Source organism: Doryrhamphus excisus, linkage group LG1, assembly GCF_037039965.1.
Source record: "Doryrhamphus excisus strain RoL-2023G ecotype Guam linkage group LG1, RoL_Dexc_Guam_v1.1, whole genome shotgun sequence".
Taxonomy (NCBI): Eukaryota; Metazoa; Chordata; class Actinopteri; order Syngnathiformes; family Syngnathidae; genus Doryrhamphus; species Doryrhamphus excisus.
Window position 1 is genome coordinate 9091441 of NC_136357.1, and position 18220 is coordinate 9109660.

General features: G+C 42.6%; 1 protein-coding gene across 2 annotated transcripts in view; it reads right to left on the reverse strand.

Moving 5' to 3' along the window:
- The window catches only part of frmd4a (FERM domain containing 4A), an 84145-nt gene that overhangs the window by 56432 nt on the left and 9493 nt on the right, over positions 1–18220 (reverse strand). The window contains exon 1 of one of the 2 annotated variants that reach the window (XM_078789595.1): positions 14052–14367. The exons of the other annotated variant lie outside the window; for it this stretch is intronic. Coding sequence (XP_078645721.1) covers positions 14052–14084 — 33 coding nt within the window. The 5' untranslated portion in view covers positions 14085–14367. Of the gene's footprint in view, positions 1–14051; positions 14368–18220 lie in introns of those variants that run through there. 2 annotated transcript variants of the gene reach the window in all.

Here is an 18220-nt window from a genome sequence, read left to right on the forward strand (position 1 = left end):
TGTTTGTGTGCCTTTCAATGTCTGCAAATGCTATTATTGCATTCATTCTTTTGTTAAATGTGAGTGTGTTTGTGGGAGTATCTGTTGTAGTTCATCCTAAAAGTGTCTGATGGGGTTGAAGTCAGGGTACATCAAACTCAAAAGTGTCTTTATGGACCTGTCATGCTGTAAAGACGGGTCATCTTACATTCAGCTTCTTGAAATTTATACATGCAAATCAACAGACAGCAAACGACTCCACCCCCAGCAAGTTAGCGCTTTTCTTCCTGTCACTAACTCTCACATACAGTATTATCAACCAGCAACCTTCATTCATTCATTCATTTTCTACCGCTTTTCCTCACAAGGGTCGCGGGGGGATGCTGGAGCCTATCCCAGCTGTCTTCGGGCGTGAGGCGGGGTACACCCTGGACTGGTCACCAGCCAATCACAGAGCACATATAGACAACTATTCACACTCACATTCATACCTATGGACAATTTGGAGTCCCCAATTAACCTAGCATGCATGTTTTTAAAATATGTGAGGAAGCCGGAGTACCTGAGAAAACCCTTAGAGAGGACATGCTAAATCCACTCAGGATTGCTTTATATGTGGATCAATCGGGTAATTCACATACACTATGTACTCTATGCTACTCTATGCTCTATGTCTACCTTTCCTCTAGCCCGAAGACAGCTGGAATAGGATAAGTTGGACTGAAAATGGATGGATGGATGGATGGATGGATGTTTGCCTTAAGTGCTGGAAGCAGCATTGCACTCTGTTATTCTTTTAGTAATGTGAGTTTTGCTGCGTCACACTGCACCCTCAATATGTCACTCCACATTAGAGTGGATGTCTCTGCTGTTTGTTTTTGTCTCTAGAAGCTGCTTTGTGTGATTTCAGGAAGGCACGTGAGGATAAAGGCAGGTACGCTATTTTTTCTTATGTGTTTGTTGCCGGGAGAGTCTTCAGAAACATTTGAAGAACATCATAACAACTTGTCTACTTTGGAGCGTTAAGCTTGACAGCGGGCATATTTTCGATGCTGGTTGTACGAAGGCCTCGTACGTTTTTTGCCGTAGTAAACTCAGTGCACTTTACCCAGCAACAAGACAGCTTCCCATCCAAACAGCATGCCTAATGACACTTCCAATTAACACTGGAGTAAGACGGTGTGCTCGTTTGTCGGTTATCCTGCTCAACTTTTATGAACTACTCTAGCGTGCAAACGGCACACTCATGTTCACTTACCATCAAGACACTCACGTGGAGTCTGCATCCTCATACACCATGCACGATTAAGAGTCTGGTTTGCAGCAGTGAGCATTAAATGTTTGATGGCATGGCTACATATTTAATCTTTACAGTGTCGATCATGAGAGAAAATGGGTTAGACATGATTCTGCTCTCTGAGGAAAACACTGGCAAGAAGAGAAACATGGGTTCACACATCCAAACGTGCGTGTGTAACGTATGTACATGAGCACTGATAAATCGATAATATAATCAGGTAATAATTCTACCTATCTTTTATTCCAGTCTGATTTTTTGTACAGACAACCAACACTAAAGCCTAATTTTCACAGTGACAAGTTTTCACCGATGCGCAATTTGGGAACAATTTGGGCTAATTGGCGACTCCAAATTGTTCAGAGGTATGAATATGAGTGTGAATGGTTGTTTGTCTATATGTGTCCTGTGATTGGTTGGCGACCAGTCCATGGTGTACCCCGCCTCTCGCCTGAAGACAGCTGGGATAGGCTCCATCAACCACGCGACCCTTGTGAGGATAAGCGGTAGAAAATGAGTTAATCTGTAATAATAAGACAAAAAGTCAGTGATTTAACTGCTCAACCAATCTCACAAAAACTCTACAAATGTGCTTGTCAGCCCCGAATTCTGTGGTGATGTAAACTGCCCAAGTTACTGTGTGTGTTTTGTAGCACCCATTGAACTGTGTGAGAAATTTCAAGTCATTATGACTTATAACAGCACAGTAAGGCAACACGGTGGGTGCATGTTTTGCCAAATGTTCAACGTTTTGTGCATGGGGTGTCATAATTTGAATGTAAATGACTTGTAATTATCCTAGCATAAAATAATCACATCATAAATTATTCTAGCCCAGGGGTGGGCAAACTTTTTGACTCGCGGGCCGCATTGATTTAACAAAATTGACGGGGGTGGGGGGGCATACTATACATTTTACACGTAACAGTCCACCTGGTATTATTGTTTCTATAAAAAATGTCATGCAATCTGCTATATGTCCCCTTTTCAAGGAGCTTTTTGTAAACAACAGACCCCATCAAATAACAAAATTAATCAAACAGCTACTTAAACAATCAAAAAGTTGGCTCAAGTCATGATCCCAGGTTGCATATTATTAATAATAATAATACACTTTATTTGTATAGCACTTTTCAAAATACTCAAAGACGCTTTACAGAAAAATGGACTTGAATAAAAGCAAGTAAACAGAGTAAAAGATACATTAAAATACAACATTCATTCGTTTATACGCAGTTAAAACATGGGTAAAAGCGGGGCACAGCAGTCAAGTATAAAAGTTCATTCATTCATTCATTTTCTACCGCTTTTCCTCACGAGGGTCGCGGGGGGTGCTGGAGTCTATCCCAGCTGTCTTCGGGCGAAAGGCAGGGTACACCCTGGACTGGTCGCCAGCCAATCACAGGGCACATATAGACAAACAACCATTCACACTCACATTCATACCTATGGACAATTTGGAGTCTCCAATTAACCTAGCATGTTTTTGGAATGTGGGAGGAAACCGGAGTACCCAGAGAAAACCCACGCATGCACGGGGAGAACATGCAAACTCCACACAGAGATGGCCGAGGGTGGAATTGAACCCTGGTCTCCTAGCTGTGAGGTTAAAAACATTAAAAACAGATTTAAAGAGGTGGGTTTTTAGTTGTTTTTTGAAACTGGGAAGGTCAGGGCAAACACGCAGCAAATGGGACAAAGAGTTCCAGTAGGGTGGGGGCAGCAATGGAGAAGGCCCTGTCACCCCATTAAGTTTAAATGAAATACTTTGGAAAGAACGGGCGGGCCGTATTCTAACACTTGGCGGGCTGGATGTGGCCCCCGGGCCGTAGTTTGCCCACCCCTGTTCTAGCCTATAGAACCAACCAGTGAACTCAAGGATTTAAACAATGTATTCAAAATTATGCACAGACAAAAACAACAAAAACTGTGCTCATAACTCTCAAAACGTTATATCCCGAGTCTAGTAAGCATTTGGCTTGTATCTCACAATCATCACAGGTAGTTTTCCTTGCTCACCCTTTTACATCAAACACATTCATCTCCAAGCAGGATATCTGCTGCATTTACAACCGTCATAAACCGCTCTGCCTCACATGACTAAACGACTAGGCTCTTTTATAGACAATGAATCCTCAAGCCAACAACTTAAACGCAGATGTGGACGTACAGTAAAGTAGAAAGGGGATGCACCTGTGCACCGGGCTGCACATACATTTGTTTCCTGCAAGAGCTGACCTGACCTAATGAATGTTAGCGTATGCAAGCATAGGCTCCCTGGAGAGCAGCGACGTGAGCCCAGTCTTGGTGAGCGCCGCCACTTGCTGCAGGCATACCTTTTTAATACCTCAGACAGGGGGAAACTGATTTGTTGCCATGCCAACCAAGGACATCTGCAGGTACTAGATGGTATAGATGGTATAGCAGTACCTCTTGATAGCTTTGTATTCACCAAACGAACAATTTGGTTGAACAGTGAAAAAGGTGATCCAAACTGCACCATGATGAAGAAAAAAACAACAACATTTCAGTTTGAGTTTCAATCACTGGAAACTCTCTGTTTTCAATTGTTTAAACAGACATTTACCAGTGACAGTATCGTGATGAATGCTACAGAAAGGGGGCAGCGAGATCTTATGGGACCTTGGCCTTTACAGGGGTCTGGAGATGATGGACCTATCAAGTCACCTATTGCTTGCTTTTGTCCTCCTCACCTCCTCAGTAGTCTGATAACATATGTGCCCTGACAGGCAGCTGCTTGATCACTCCCAGTCCACTTCAGGTCAAGGTCGTTTCGTTTGATATTTGCCATGATTTTTTAGCCTCACCATTGCCATGGAAACCTAGAACCTTCTGCAGTAACAAAAGGAAAGAATAATGGGAAAGTGCAGAGGAGGATGGTCTCGTGGGAGGGAGCACTTAATCCAGTGTAATTGCCCCTTCGGTAGACAGCAGAGATGGGGTGACCACATACAAAACTCATAATTAAGACATATGCACAGCCTCATACATGTGCTACCCTCTTATCTCGGTGTCCTACTGTTTCCCCTCATCATTATTTTCCGTCTTACTTGCCGTCTCCAGTCTTTGGCTGCTTTATCATTGTTGTCTCTGCCTGAGACAGGATTAGGATCAACATGAGGCCATTAATAATACACATACACTCTCCTGCTTCCCCACCTGGTCCCTTTCACATGCTTCACCAAAGAACCTATAATGACGGATGGGCGGAGCTGCAGAGTGGCCCACTAAATGTCTGCGTTTATTGGGGCCAAACAGCCAGTCGGCACCACTGTCACACAGCACCAGGACAGCAGGCCTCTGCTCACTAGAGCTGAAGAGCTCCTCTAATTGAGTCCATACATAGAGAGGACAAGGCGTGGAGGCTGGTTGCACCTGGCAGTCGGGAATCTTTAGCCGGTTCTTGGAGGATATAAGGAATGAATCCAAGCACAAACAACTTGAAACATAAGCCGTTAGAGAAGCCTTGGCAAGTGGCAGCCCATCGCAGAGCGCCCTCTGGTGGCCAGAGCGTGTGAGTCTAGGCTAAAAGTACAAAGGACAACCATGGACAAGCCCATACTACAAGGAAACTAAAAACAAATAATACCTTTCTATCGGTACTACAATTCAGGTTAGGTAGCCATTAAAGGTCACAATGAACTCGGATAGTGAGGTCGTATGCTTGCGTGTTAAGATGATGCAAAGAACAAAACATTATTCAGAAAACCTCATTTGAAGATTAATAACGCTCAATTCTGTAGACACTCTCAGAGAGGCCTGAGTTCATGTTTTATCCTTGGTGCTTTGATTTTAAGGGAAAATTTCACGAAAAACATTGAGGACGGATGCGGCCAAAAACAAAACTCAAAACCAATTTTGGTTCCGTGAATGATTTTCGTTAATTTTTATTTGAAAACTATAGTCTATAGGCTTCTCCTCACGAGGGTCGTGGGCGTGCTGGAGCCTATCCCAGCTGTCTTCGGGCGAGAGGCGGGTTACACCCTTGACTGGTCGCCAGCCAATCACAGAGCACATACAGACAAACAACCATTCACACTCACATTCATACCTAAGGACAATTTGGAGTCGCCAATTAACCTAGCATGTTTTTGGAATGTGGGAGGAAACTGGAGTACCTGGAGAAATCCCACGCATGCGCAGGGAGAACATGCAAAGTCCACACAGAGATGACCGAGGGGGAATCAAACCCGGGTCTCCTAGCTGTGTGGCCTGAGCGCTAACCACTCAAACACCGTGCCTATAGGAAACTTAGTGAAAAATTCAGACATGTGTATGATGTGGGTGTCAACATTATAATGCTTTGGTAGGTTATCATCTGTGTTCATTCCTTCATTCATTTTCTACTGCTTATCCTTACGATGGTCGCGGGTATGCTGGAGCCTATCCCAGCTTCAAAAAATATTTTCTGTGATTGAGAGCTTGCCTGTGTTACAATTGTCAGCACAGGAATACCAAAACTAAAAAAGAACAACGTAAAGTCACCACTCTCCAGAAAAAACACTACAGGCCAAAAACCACAGCTGCCGTCAGAAAACAGACACATCCGTACAAACACCTCCAGACACATATTAATGGCTTTTACTGCAACGGCAGATGTGCACATCTGCTCAGAATGAAATACCCTGGAGTACATGCATGCACATATTCACACACGGGATGGGGGTGAGATGGCAGAGAGAGATATATAAAGCTGACGCACGTCGTATTTAATTGCTTTAACAAGCAGGGCATTGGGGGTCAGTGAGACACTTATGGTGATGCAAATATTCCCTGGAGTATGGTGAGCATCAATCTATCAAGTGCAATGATTTATTCAGGTTTAATTTGCTGTACTGTGTACAATGGGAGAAGTGTGATAATAAGACACCTGGCAACCAATATGCGGCCTTGGTAGCTAAATATCTACATACACTTGAGAGGCCAAGTAAAATAGGATCTACTGCTGTCACTCCGATTTAAAGTTTTTGGTTTTAACTTACTGCACTCAACAAAGGGTTTCATCACAAGGCTCCAGCATACCCCTATGACCATAATGAGGATGAGCAGATGGATGGAGGGTTTCATCACTACCCTGCAGCCAGCTGGTGAAGCTAAAAGTCATCCTAGCACGTTCTTCCATCGCTACCTGGAAGGGGCGTGGATTACGTGATCTTGGCCCTCCATGGGTCAATTTGGCTGAATTGTACCAGTGGCCGGCTTGGATGAAGGGTTCTGGACCAACTGCTCCTGCTTCACCCGTTGCTGCCAAAATCTGAGGACACTGTTCATGCCAGATCGCTAACAAACAAAACCATTAAAAACTGATCTCAACTGATCTTGGTGATCCCATAATGCTGGTCTTGTTCGACCTAACAACATTTGACAGTATTTTTCAAGAGATGCTCCAACTCCTTCGCCCTGCTATAGTCCCTCAGGTATCAGCATCAGCTGCTCTTAAAAGGTACCAAAACCCAAGCGAAAGCTAAAAGTGGACAGGTCAGTTTCCATTGCTGCTTACAATGTGGAACAATCTCCCTCTTCACGTGGCCACTTTTAAAACATTTTAAAACCCACTTTCGTACAGCATGAGACATATATTAACTATACTAAAATTAACTTGGACGGCACGGCGGTCGAGTGGTTAGCGCGCAGACCTCACAGCTAGGAGACCAGGGTTCAATTCCATCCTCGGCCATCTCTGCGTGGAGTTTGCATGTTCTCCCCGTGCATGCATGGATTTTTTCCGGATACTGCGGTTTCGTCCTACATTCCAAAAAAAACATGCTAGGTTAATTGACATCATCGTCCATGAGTATGAATGGTTGTTTGTCTATATGTGCCCTTTGATTGGCTGGCGACCAGTCCAGGGTGTACCCCGCCTCTCGCCCAAAGACAGCTGGGATAGACTCCAGCACCCCCGCGACCCCCTCATGAGGAAAAAGCGGTAGAAAATGAATGAATGAATAAAATTAACTTAACAATAATTTAATGTTTAAGTTTGTATGGTATGGTACAATATGGTATATACTTCTGTGAGCATGGAATGATTAAAAATTAAACACACAGTTGCTAGAATACATGTCTTTGTCAGACACTATGACGCTGTTTTTGGTGTCATGCACTCCTGCTTCCCACAGAACCTCTAAAATATTCTCCATCCCGAGTACAATTTTGAGCAGCTTTATCCCCCTTTCATCTTGGTACCTTCATCATTCTGCTATTCCTGACTCCCTATTTATCCATCAATTTTTTTCCAGCAGCTCCTAAACTGCAAGCCTCAGCAGGCGACACTGAAAATCTGTCTGGTGGCAGAATTTTGCTCTAACCAGCTGTGCATGTAGCATGTTATTATGCATGCAAATTGAACATCATACATGTATGTGTGAGGCATTGAGCATTGGGGGGACTGACATCTTTCTCTCCTTGAGTGTTGCAATCATAACATACACATGTGTGTACTGCATATTCGCTTTCCATTATTTTATTTTAACAATATGGAAATGTGAACAAATTGGAGGTCATCCTTACAGTAAAACGTTGGAACATAACTTTCCCCCCCCTAAATGTGCTCATTACTTCTCTTCCTGTTTCATTGTTTGGAATGGCTAGCATCCTTTCCACAGCTGTTTCCAGTCCTCTGGTGTCTTGTAAAAAGTGAACAAAGCTTGTATCCAACATAACACATGTGGTGGCCAAAGGGATCAACCAAAATGGACCCGGGCCCAGCAAACTTGTTGTACTTGCTAGATTGCCAATTACCCTCAAAGGAGACCCAAGGCCAAAGAGGAGGGACATGGATTGAACCTGAGTGATTTCCCTTTGCAACACCTTCAGGCTGTGACTAAAATTGTGAATAAGCCAGAGGACTGGAAGACAGCGCATTCAACCGGAGACCAACTGGGAGTATTACATGTTGTATCCAGTTGTTATGGATGGACTTCCAAATTAAGTTTCACAAAACATCCACATCCCCCCTCCCACTCCCCTCAGTCCTTGGTTTCCTTCCTTTCAGCCCCCCCCAGGACAGCGTTGACACCAGTCCACTCCATGGTTGGCCAATCAATCTTGAGCAGACTGGCCAACGGCTGTGGCCTGCTTTAAATCCTGGGAGAGAAGACAAATTGGGTAGAAGTAGAAGTGACGGCGTGCTTGTAAATGGGAGAGAATCAGGTGGGGGTTGTATGATGAAACGAAAAGAAAATATATGAAGGGGTCGAAGCGCTTATTTCTGATGTTGATATATGTAAATCTTTGGATAGGGTGATATATGATATCCTTTCAATGTAGAGGTCACCGTTCATGGTTGGGGTGATATTACTAATCCTCCGCTCGTTTATCAAACTGTGGTTGTTTGAGTATGTATGTGTGTGTGTTCTTGCCTAAATCCTAGTAATAGAGAGCGTAATTGTCACTGAGATATTGGAAAGGCAAAATGTTTCATCGGTTGTTGCTATGGCATAAACATTTGACAAAACTGACAGCATACAGTAATGTATACTAGAATCAAATTATCCCTATTATGCTAAGCATCAATTGATGAGAACATTTTTATTATGCTACTTCCTTGGTCTCTTTGTGGGTATTTACAGAAATGACATTTTCCCTCTCATCTTTCAATGGCTTTTCTAGGAAAGCCTTCAACGTGATGGTGAGCAATGAAGTCGAAAATCTGTACTCGGTGTTTCCATGACAACTTCTAACATTAAGTGAATCACTGGTTTCCTTCCTTGGTTGCTCGATTGCGCTCTGATTGATCCCATCACACGGGCCTCTTCAAGGGGACAAAAGCACATTTGACATGCTTGACACAGCAGGAATTGCGAGCACAACACTTGCCGGGATAGCGGATGCACGGCGGCTATGCCCTTCACGCGGCAAGCATGAAAATGTGCAGCGGAGAGGGAGCACTTCAAATAGAGATTCATGGCATCCCCACTGATCCAGACACATTTAGTCATTAAGCATCTGACATGAGATTCTTGCACATACGTATACAGTACCTCACCAGAGTGAGGACATCCTTCATTATCCTGAACCATTTTTTATGTAGAGTATATATTTTGAGGGACATACTAATATGGATCTACTTGAGAGTAGTCAGTGTCCAGCTTGGATAGCAGTGTATATTAACAAAGGTTCTTTGTTTTATTAAAAATGAAAAAGACTGTCAATTCTGCATTCATTTCCATTATGCGCCCTGTATGGTTTTGGCCGCCATGATGGTAAGCAGAATCCAGAAACATTGCATTGTAAACATGTCCTTACATTGCTCAATAATATTTACAAGTGATTATTCACTGACTAGCAATTGTTTACAACTCAAGGGCAGCATTATGCACCAATCATTTCAACAATTTGAACATTTATTTACAGCAGATACATACGTAAGTCGTCCTTATTCTAGCACATGTAGGAAACAACCTGAATCTAAAATACAAAATGGGTTACAATCTTTAAAACAAAAGCTAAAGTTCTTGCATATCTGTCCTTGACAGTGAACTTGGGACAGTGTTGTTGTCCCTTGTGGTTCCAAACACCAGACTATCTCCCTCTGTTATTTACTTTGGCCCTTGAACACTTCACGCCAACCTGATGTGTGTTGAATATGTATTTGAGTAGCCAAAGGCACTCCCACCTTGTCCCGCAAATTCAAACCACACTTACCGTGCCTATACTTCTTAATTATTTTCATCCAAGCAGCAAGGCGTTGCTGCAGGGTTGTGGTTCTGGTCACTTCCCTTTTGGATGACTTGGACTGCTCTCTGTCCCAATTCTGAATTTAGTCCCCCTGACAGCCGTCTGCCTGAAGGGATGCAGGGACCAATACTGTATTTTGCCTTTGCATTATTCCACAATTTGCCATGGCAATATGTGTCATTTATTTATTTTATTTTAAAAAAAGGTAAGTCTGACTGTAATGACAGATATTTTCAAAATTTAGTTTCTTTGTGAGGGTTGAGCGTCAAATTAGATATTTCCCATGATGGTCATTGTTAGCTAGCTCATATAAACTTGTTTTCTTGTGCTAGAATGCACAGAAAAGGGAAATAAATGTGTTAATGTTTCACATAAGGATTGTGAATGATGGGTAAAATTCCCAAAAAAAGTGCAGTTCCCCCTTTAAGGGCTATTATGCTCCTTCATGCTCTGTGAAATGTTGTTCATTTTATCGGTCAAGCTAGAACTCCATCAGCTGACGCTACCATTGCTGAAATAATTCTGTGTGTGCTTGGTCAATTGTTCAGTCAAACGCAATCATGATTCTTGCTGATCATTGCCACGCCATTCTTCCAAAATAAAATGCGTGTCAAAATTGTCCCACCAGCTGTTGGGTCCAAACACCTATTCTTACGTGTGGATGGAAGGCCAAAACACATATAAAAATATGTGTGTTTTTTTATTCATATTTGTGTGGACAAAGCCTTAGTACATTTACAACATTGTTATGCGTCTGATGTTTGTATTGGTGTGAAACTGTAAACATGCAAATTTGTGTTTCATAACATTTGGTCAAAATATGCCAGAGGTTCTTAGAAACCACTGAAAATAAAGAGATATTTCCTGTCAAAACTGACCATTTCTAAACATAGTGTTGAGTGTGCAGTATGTCTGAAAATGCAAACATCCTGTAATGGACCCATCTGTCACAGCAGGTGGGCAGCACGTGTGTTGGTCACCGTGGCGGAAGGAGAGGCAAGTGAGCGTACAAATGACAGCAGTTGGAAAGTGATGGAGTACACAGGAGACACTGATTAGACTGATAACACATTTACAGGGTTAAGCTCTTGATAACTACTCCATATTGATTCACGGACACACAAGAGGGGAGAAGCGTTGTTACTGCACACGAGCAACACTAATGCACTTCAGAGTATGGCACATTTATTAGAGAGCAAAGATTCAATTACGGATGTCCTTGTTCTACTCTACTGACCTATATGCATACATTATAAGTACTAGTGTGTGGGTGATTTCCTGTACATTATTTGAACATCAGTCCTTTACGCTCAGACCAGCCAGCTGGATACATTTAGCTAGGACATAGTATTGTATAATTATAGCTACTAGTAAAACATCCTCCACAACCTTGCTTTTCCATCCAGGCACGTCAGCAAAGTAAGGTGCAGCCATTCACCCTTCACAGCCCCCTCCATAATGTATAACATTATACTGCAATGCCTAATCCAACAATTAGACACATAAATCAAGCAAAGCCTACAGATGAAGTGTATGCAGTCTTTGAGTTTGGAGCTATTTCAGTTATAGTGGTTACGGACGTCATTGTCACCGCTTGCACTTGTGGGCCGTGACCTCTGGAAATCTCTAAACTGCCACTTAGCGCCTCCAAGGAAAGCATGCAACGGTCAGCAGATATGAACAAGGAAATAACAATGCAACAATAAGAAACATGTGTAAGCAACATTTATAAACACTTCAGGTCAAGGCTTTCTCTGCTGTCTTTTTGTTCAAAACAACTCAGTGGCATTGCAACGCATTCCTTTTTTATTTCTATTTCCCCTGCTTCACTGCCCATTACTGTCACTCGTAATAAAAGAACAGCACAGAAGAGCGATACAGAGAGGAGGAGTACATCTACTAAAGCCTACACAGCACAAAATTTCCCATTTTAGAAGGCAGATGATTATGGAAGGTGCCGCTTCTTGTAGGTTTGTGCTTTTCCTTATGATTTATCTTTAGACTGAAGTCATTTTTTGTGGCTCCTTAAGGTAAAAACCTCAATGCTCCAAATGACCTGAAACAAATGTTGGGGTTTGATTAGTTGTTGCAGTATTTCCTTATATAGTGTCTGGTGGTTTGTCTACTCAACTGAGAGTAACAGACATCTTCTAGGAATAAGGTAAGAAGATGACTGTATTTGTAGAACAGCAATATTGTATTATGGCCTCCATCACTTGCTTTTGCGTTTCTTCATTAGTTTTTCCAGAACATTTCTCACAAGAAGGAATCAGTCATAGTAAAAATAACTATGTTTTTTTTTAGAATAGACAATTTTATAAAAAGGGAGTTTGGTTTTGTTCAATATTTCTGGTGATTAAAAGTGAAGGCAAAAGCAAGAAAAAAAATCTGTGTAATTTTATAGACCATTATTGTTGTAGTTACGGCAACAACCCTATTGATTACAGCTTATATCTACTATTTTAACACATTAAGCAATGGCTTTCTGGTACGACACACTGTGATTCTTTCAAATAAAGTGATTTTGATTCCCACACTGATACACACAAATCTTTCCTGCAGGGCATCAGAAGCTAAATGTGGTTTATGAAGATAAACTGAAGGGAAAAAAAGGTCACGTAATCACTGATGTTACCGTTGCAGTTATTAGCATAGCTTTTGGGCAAATGTGGTCAGCGTGGCAGACAGCATCGATATAGCAGCAAGACTTGACCCTCTGCCATTTCTTTGAAGTTGACACTATCTCCAAAAAGCCAATAAACGTCCCTCCTTTGGCAAATCACTGAGGCTGATCTGCAATTACCAGATAGTGCGCTTATATAAAGTGCCAAAGAGACTACAAGGGGTATTGGAGTTATTTGAGTTAGTGAAATGGAGCGAGAAAGGAAGTTTGTTTCACACTGTGCAGGGAAGGAGGGGAAGATTTGAAGGTGAGAAAGGAGAGGGTAGAGTACCCGCGTATAACAACGGCATCAGGTTGTCTACGTGGCCTCAGCAGGGTGCCATTAGTTGGTTTTAAGTAGCATTGGTGTATGCAACCTGTCACATGTGCAGCTGGAAGACCAGGTTCCATTCAGAATTTATTTTTGGTTGTGTCGATCAGCACCAGTGGTGATACACTCTGGTAGGGGGATGGGGTGGGGGGTTGTCAGACTGCAAAATCATCTGCTGGCAGGGTAAAGGAAGCTAAGAATTAAAATAGAAAACAATTGAATTCTGCATAACGTTGTTATACAGCTGCATTGTAGTGTATGCTGTGGTTGTTAGCCTTACTTTAACCGTGCAGACCACTAACTCACACACACACACACACACACACACATTTGTGAAAATGCAATCATGCCTTTAGATATAGTAATACAGACCATCGTATTTCTGCAGTTATAGCGCTTCACCTCTCACACATATAAATTCACACTATAATATATATGCAACATAAAATCCCAGCTGGAATAAAAAGATATTCATCCCAAACCTCATCTAGGAGAGAGACAGGGTGCATTAAAATCCACACAATCACACTGGGCATCCCATGCAGTAACATGGCATGCACACAAGTAATCAACTGTATTCTGACAAACTTTCAATACACAAATATACCATTTCGTCATTTTATTTGCCTTTTCTGCCTGGAACAGAGCAGGTCTGGATGCAGGGTACTTTTTATGGCCAAACTACATAATACAAAGACTCATATGTAACAAGAACAACAGTCAATTGCACTGCTTGCACCTCTTTCTCTGCTCCTCTGGCCCAAACCAAAAGGCCAGGGACTTGTACTGAAAGGAGAAAGGCACCAATCTCACACACACTGAGTCATTCTTTCAAAGCCAACACTTGTCAATGGGTGCATGGACGCACACGCACAAACTCACAGCTTGCATCGTTCCTTCACATAATATAAAACAGCATAAGGCAGCAACTTGGACCGAAAGTTCTCGGCTTGAGTTCCAGCATCACGGACCAATTCATTTCAGCAGCTCAGCATCCCTTCTCCCTGTGTGACATTTTGGTAATGGTTCCCTGGATGAGAAGCAGTAGTTTTAGACACTCAGCAATCCCCATGGTAACCTACCCGCGTCCTCATTGGCGATAGCAGCCCCTCCATGACGAATTGGCTTGGTTCCGGTGGGGTTGCTTCCCTCGGCTGTGTCGGCGGTATTATCCCGGTCCGCAAATAGATCCTGTTAGAAACGCTGTCTCATCCTTAGAGCAAGCATCTCCCTCTCCTACAGCGGAGCTCCCTACCCGCACACACAGAACACTGCGTGGTTTGGTGTGTGTGTGTGTGTGTGTGTGGCACTGTCACACACACACACAAAGCCACACATGCATTTGCGAGCGGGAGGAGAGAGGGCAGTGCCAAACTCCTAGTGCTTCTCCTCCCACCAACCTGTCAGTTGTTGTGAGATTTCCCCTTACACAGCAGTGATTTCAACAAGCTCTCTCTCTCTCTTTCTCTCTCTCTCTCTTTCTCTCTCACTCCATCTCAGTGCCTCCAGTACATTTGTTCCCTTCAAAGTGGCAAATGACTGCATTAAAAAAATGTTCGAGCTTTGCTTCTCTGCACTCCTTGCATCCCATAATGTTTCCATTGCAGTCCTCCTGTTCACTGCCCGCCCCTAACATGGGAGGGAGGTGTGTGTGTGCGTTTTTGGCGGTGAGATGGGGTGAGGTGGTGATAAAGGGAGGAAAAAAATCATCAAGCATGTGAAAGTGATTGGGAAAAAAAATACACAGAGGGCACTCTCGGGGCTAGCATTGTCCCTCAGGACAATAGTGGCTCTTAATCGCCTAGCAACCTGATCAGCTTCCATTCTCTTAATAGACAAGAGCATGAGTCACTCTTTGAAACACACAAACCTTGTCCCTCCTTTTCACATATAGCCATTCTCACATGGCTCCAGTTGTAGATGATCATTAAACATGGCAGGTCATCACAAGGACTGCTTTGTGTGTAGTAGGTTTGAAGATTATATATATTTACACAACATGGTGACAGATAAGCATCTTTGCGTGTGCAAGTGTGCTAATGCATTGCCATTTAAGTGGACAAATAGTCACCTCTGCTCCCAGATTGCAGGTGATTGTTGCCGAGGCAACCATCTCAGTTTAGCTACAAGTGCAAAGTGAGAATGTAAAATTGGAAATAAATAAGTGTCGTCCTCCTATTCTGTGGCATTTGCAACAAGGGAGGCTTTAAAACCACCACATACCACAAAGGCGCCCACTTTCTCACTGTCTTGCTCACTTATTTTCAGCCAAGTTTCTCTGTGTTGACCCAAAAAGGTGAAGAGAATGATTAAATATACTGAATTAACCACAGTGGACTTTACTGTTAAAGCCACATTGTTATATTTTTGGACAAGACAGCACATTACTGCCTGATCTGGGCACAAAAGTATATAACAGTACAGTAGTTACAAAGACACAGTATATAATTCTTTATGATAACTAAACGTACAGGAGTAAGTGGACTGCTTGAATAGCAATGTACTATGCACTGGATATACACAGCCATCATTGTCTAAATACTCTAACTGGCAACATGTGAATACCAAGCACATTTGTCTTGCCTATTGCATGATGGTACCATCATGGTCCTCGGCGCATGAGGACCACGAGGTACCACAGGTAGTGGTACCATGTGGTTCATTGGGTAATACTGTATGGCATAAATGTAATCAAAAGAATGAAATCAATGATAATCATAGTTTAACTAGTTTTCTGGTGTTATAATGCACAGAAAAGGGAAAGAAATATGTGTTCATGTTTCACATAAGGATTGTGAATGATGGGTAAAATAAAAAAAGGGCAGTTTTGTTTTGTTTTAAACAACAATTTGAAAAATTACTTAATGTGCACATTGTGGCGCCCTATCTGATAAACATTATCTTTCAGCTTTGTGCTTAATATCAACAAATGGACATCTCTGCACGTGCTTTACAGTCATGTTGTTTTATTTAAAAAGCCTGTTCAAATGGGGATCTCCCAAAGGAGAATATTCCTTGGTTGACTTCACATCAAAAAAGGTATCACTTTGTACTGAGCATCGCCACTGGACCATATGACTGTATCATAGCATGCGCTACACTCTCTCTCTCTCTGACACAAACACAAGCATGCAGGGACATGAACACGAACAGACACACAAACACACGATACATCAACCCCTCATTCTCTCCTTCACACATGCGCAAATAATGGATAAAATTGGATAAGTGGAGCAGAGGTCTCAAAAGGGAAGCCCTCGAATCTCATTATTTCGCTAACCTCTGACGGCAGTAGGAGGCCTTTCCTAAATATACACAGAGAATGACTGGACGTTTATGCCATTTCCTCCCGTAGTCTACCTAGCTTTTTTTATTATCATTTCTGTACTTTCAATGTTCACAGCTCATGGTGAAGCTGAGTAAATATGGCAAGTTTAGCTTGGCGTCTGATTGGGAAGGATGATGTTTATGGCACCAACACTATATATATATAATATATATATATTTCAAGCATGGAGACATTTATTTACATTCATTTATTCATTTCTGTTTCTTTGTTACCGAGTTTGGCAAGTCTCAGTGACATATGGCCAAATATATCGCCATAGCGCATTACCGGTGGCAGTGAATGTTAACCCCCAAAAGTATGAGCTAAACATAGGCAGACAACAGACACCTTGTCCCTGCCCCCAACCCTTCTTATAAGTCTCCATTAAATCTGTACATAGCTACACATGAAAATAGGAATGGGTGGATGGGATGGAGGAGGTGATAACATTATACTAACAGGGTAATACTGCACAGTGCAATGCATACTGCAATTTATTGCAATACACTGCCCATTAAACCCAACCCCCGTGCCTCCCCATCCCCCATCAGCCATCACCTTACCCCTTCCTCCTCCTCTTCTTATGGTTCTTGCTGCTCCGGCTGGACCTTAAAATGAATCCCTTGTGACTTTTCTCATCATGCACATGTGAGCTAACACACCTTGGATAGCGTGTGGTGATGCATCATAATGTCTTGCTATTCCTATCTCATGTGTTGCCACTAAATTTTGACTTCTTGGTGTGTGATCTGGCTTGTGCCTGCAGCCAGAGCAAATGTTGGGGGGGGGGGGGGAACAATATTTGCACACAAATGCCTCGACAAATGTGTGATTTTCTCAGGCTGTTTCTGCAGAGAGCTGCAATTAGACTGTAAGCAGACAGCCAATGAGCTGTGGTAATTAGCAACCACTGAAAACACTGTGCTTTCACAGGGAAACACGGGGAGTGCTTGTACTGATTTATCAATTAAACTACATCACAGGGAGGAAGGCAGGATTAGAGGCTTTTTTCTGCTTTTAAAAACCCAGTGATTCAACCTGCTGCCTTTAAAATCTACCGATTAATTTGGTCCAGGATTTACTCTGTTATGTTTGCTTTTGTGGACTGTCCAGGGAATATTATCTGCATTAGAAGTGTAACAGACTGCATCAATAAGGATGATACCTAGTCCAACAGCCCAACAGCCTATGTGAATTCAATAAGAACAGGTTGGCATGGAAAGGAGAAAGACACAGAGTCAGGAAGAGAAAAGAGAGAAGCCATATTAATCGTTATTCGCAGTGCGCGCCCGAGCATCTGGCTTGGGGACCCATAAGTCAATGTGCGACCCTGTCAGAGCATTACAGCTAAATCAATGCCACTCGAGAGAGAACTGCTGTGGACTCTCATTTGCTGGGACTCCCGCTCTGCACAAAACAACAGCCATTGACTGGTGTGTGCCTGTTAACAATCAGAGTCAATACACCGGGCCGTCTGATGGAATAGCACATTGTCTGGAACATGTTGGTTTGCACATTTCGCACAAACATCCATGTTTCATCGGCCGTGATCATAATTCACATTTGTCTCTCCTTTTTGCAGCTTTCCACTCCACATTAGGCCATTCAGACAGGCAGAGGAGCAATCTAATTCCACTAATTACGGGTGGATACATGGGACATGTATCTGTGAGATAAAAGTAATACACCATGACGGGTGTTAATGACTTTTTAAATCAATTATCCGCATTAAATACATAGAAATCCTGACTGGGACTGGAGGTAAGATGGAAGAGGGTTTAATCCAGGTATTGCTCAAACAGTGATAATGAGTAATATCTGAAAAACACATTCTCATGAGTCAAGGCTTGGACCTCCACCTGAACAAGATTTTAAGAGGTTATCAAAATAAAAAATGAAGGGAAATGATCAAAATGGTGAACT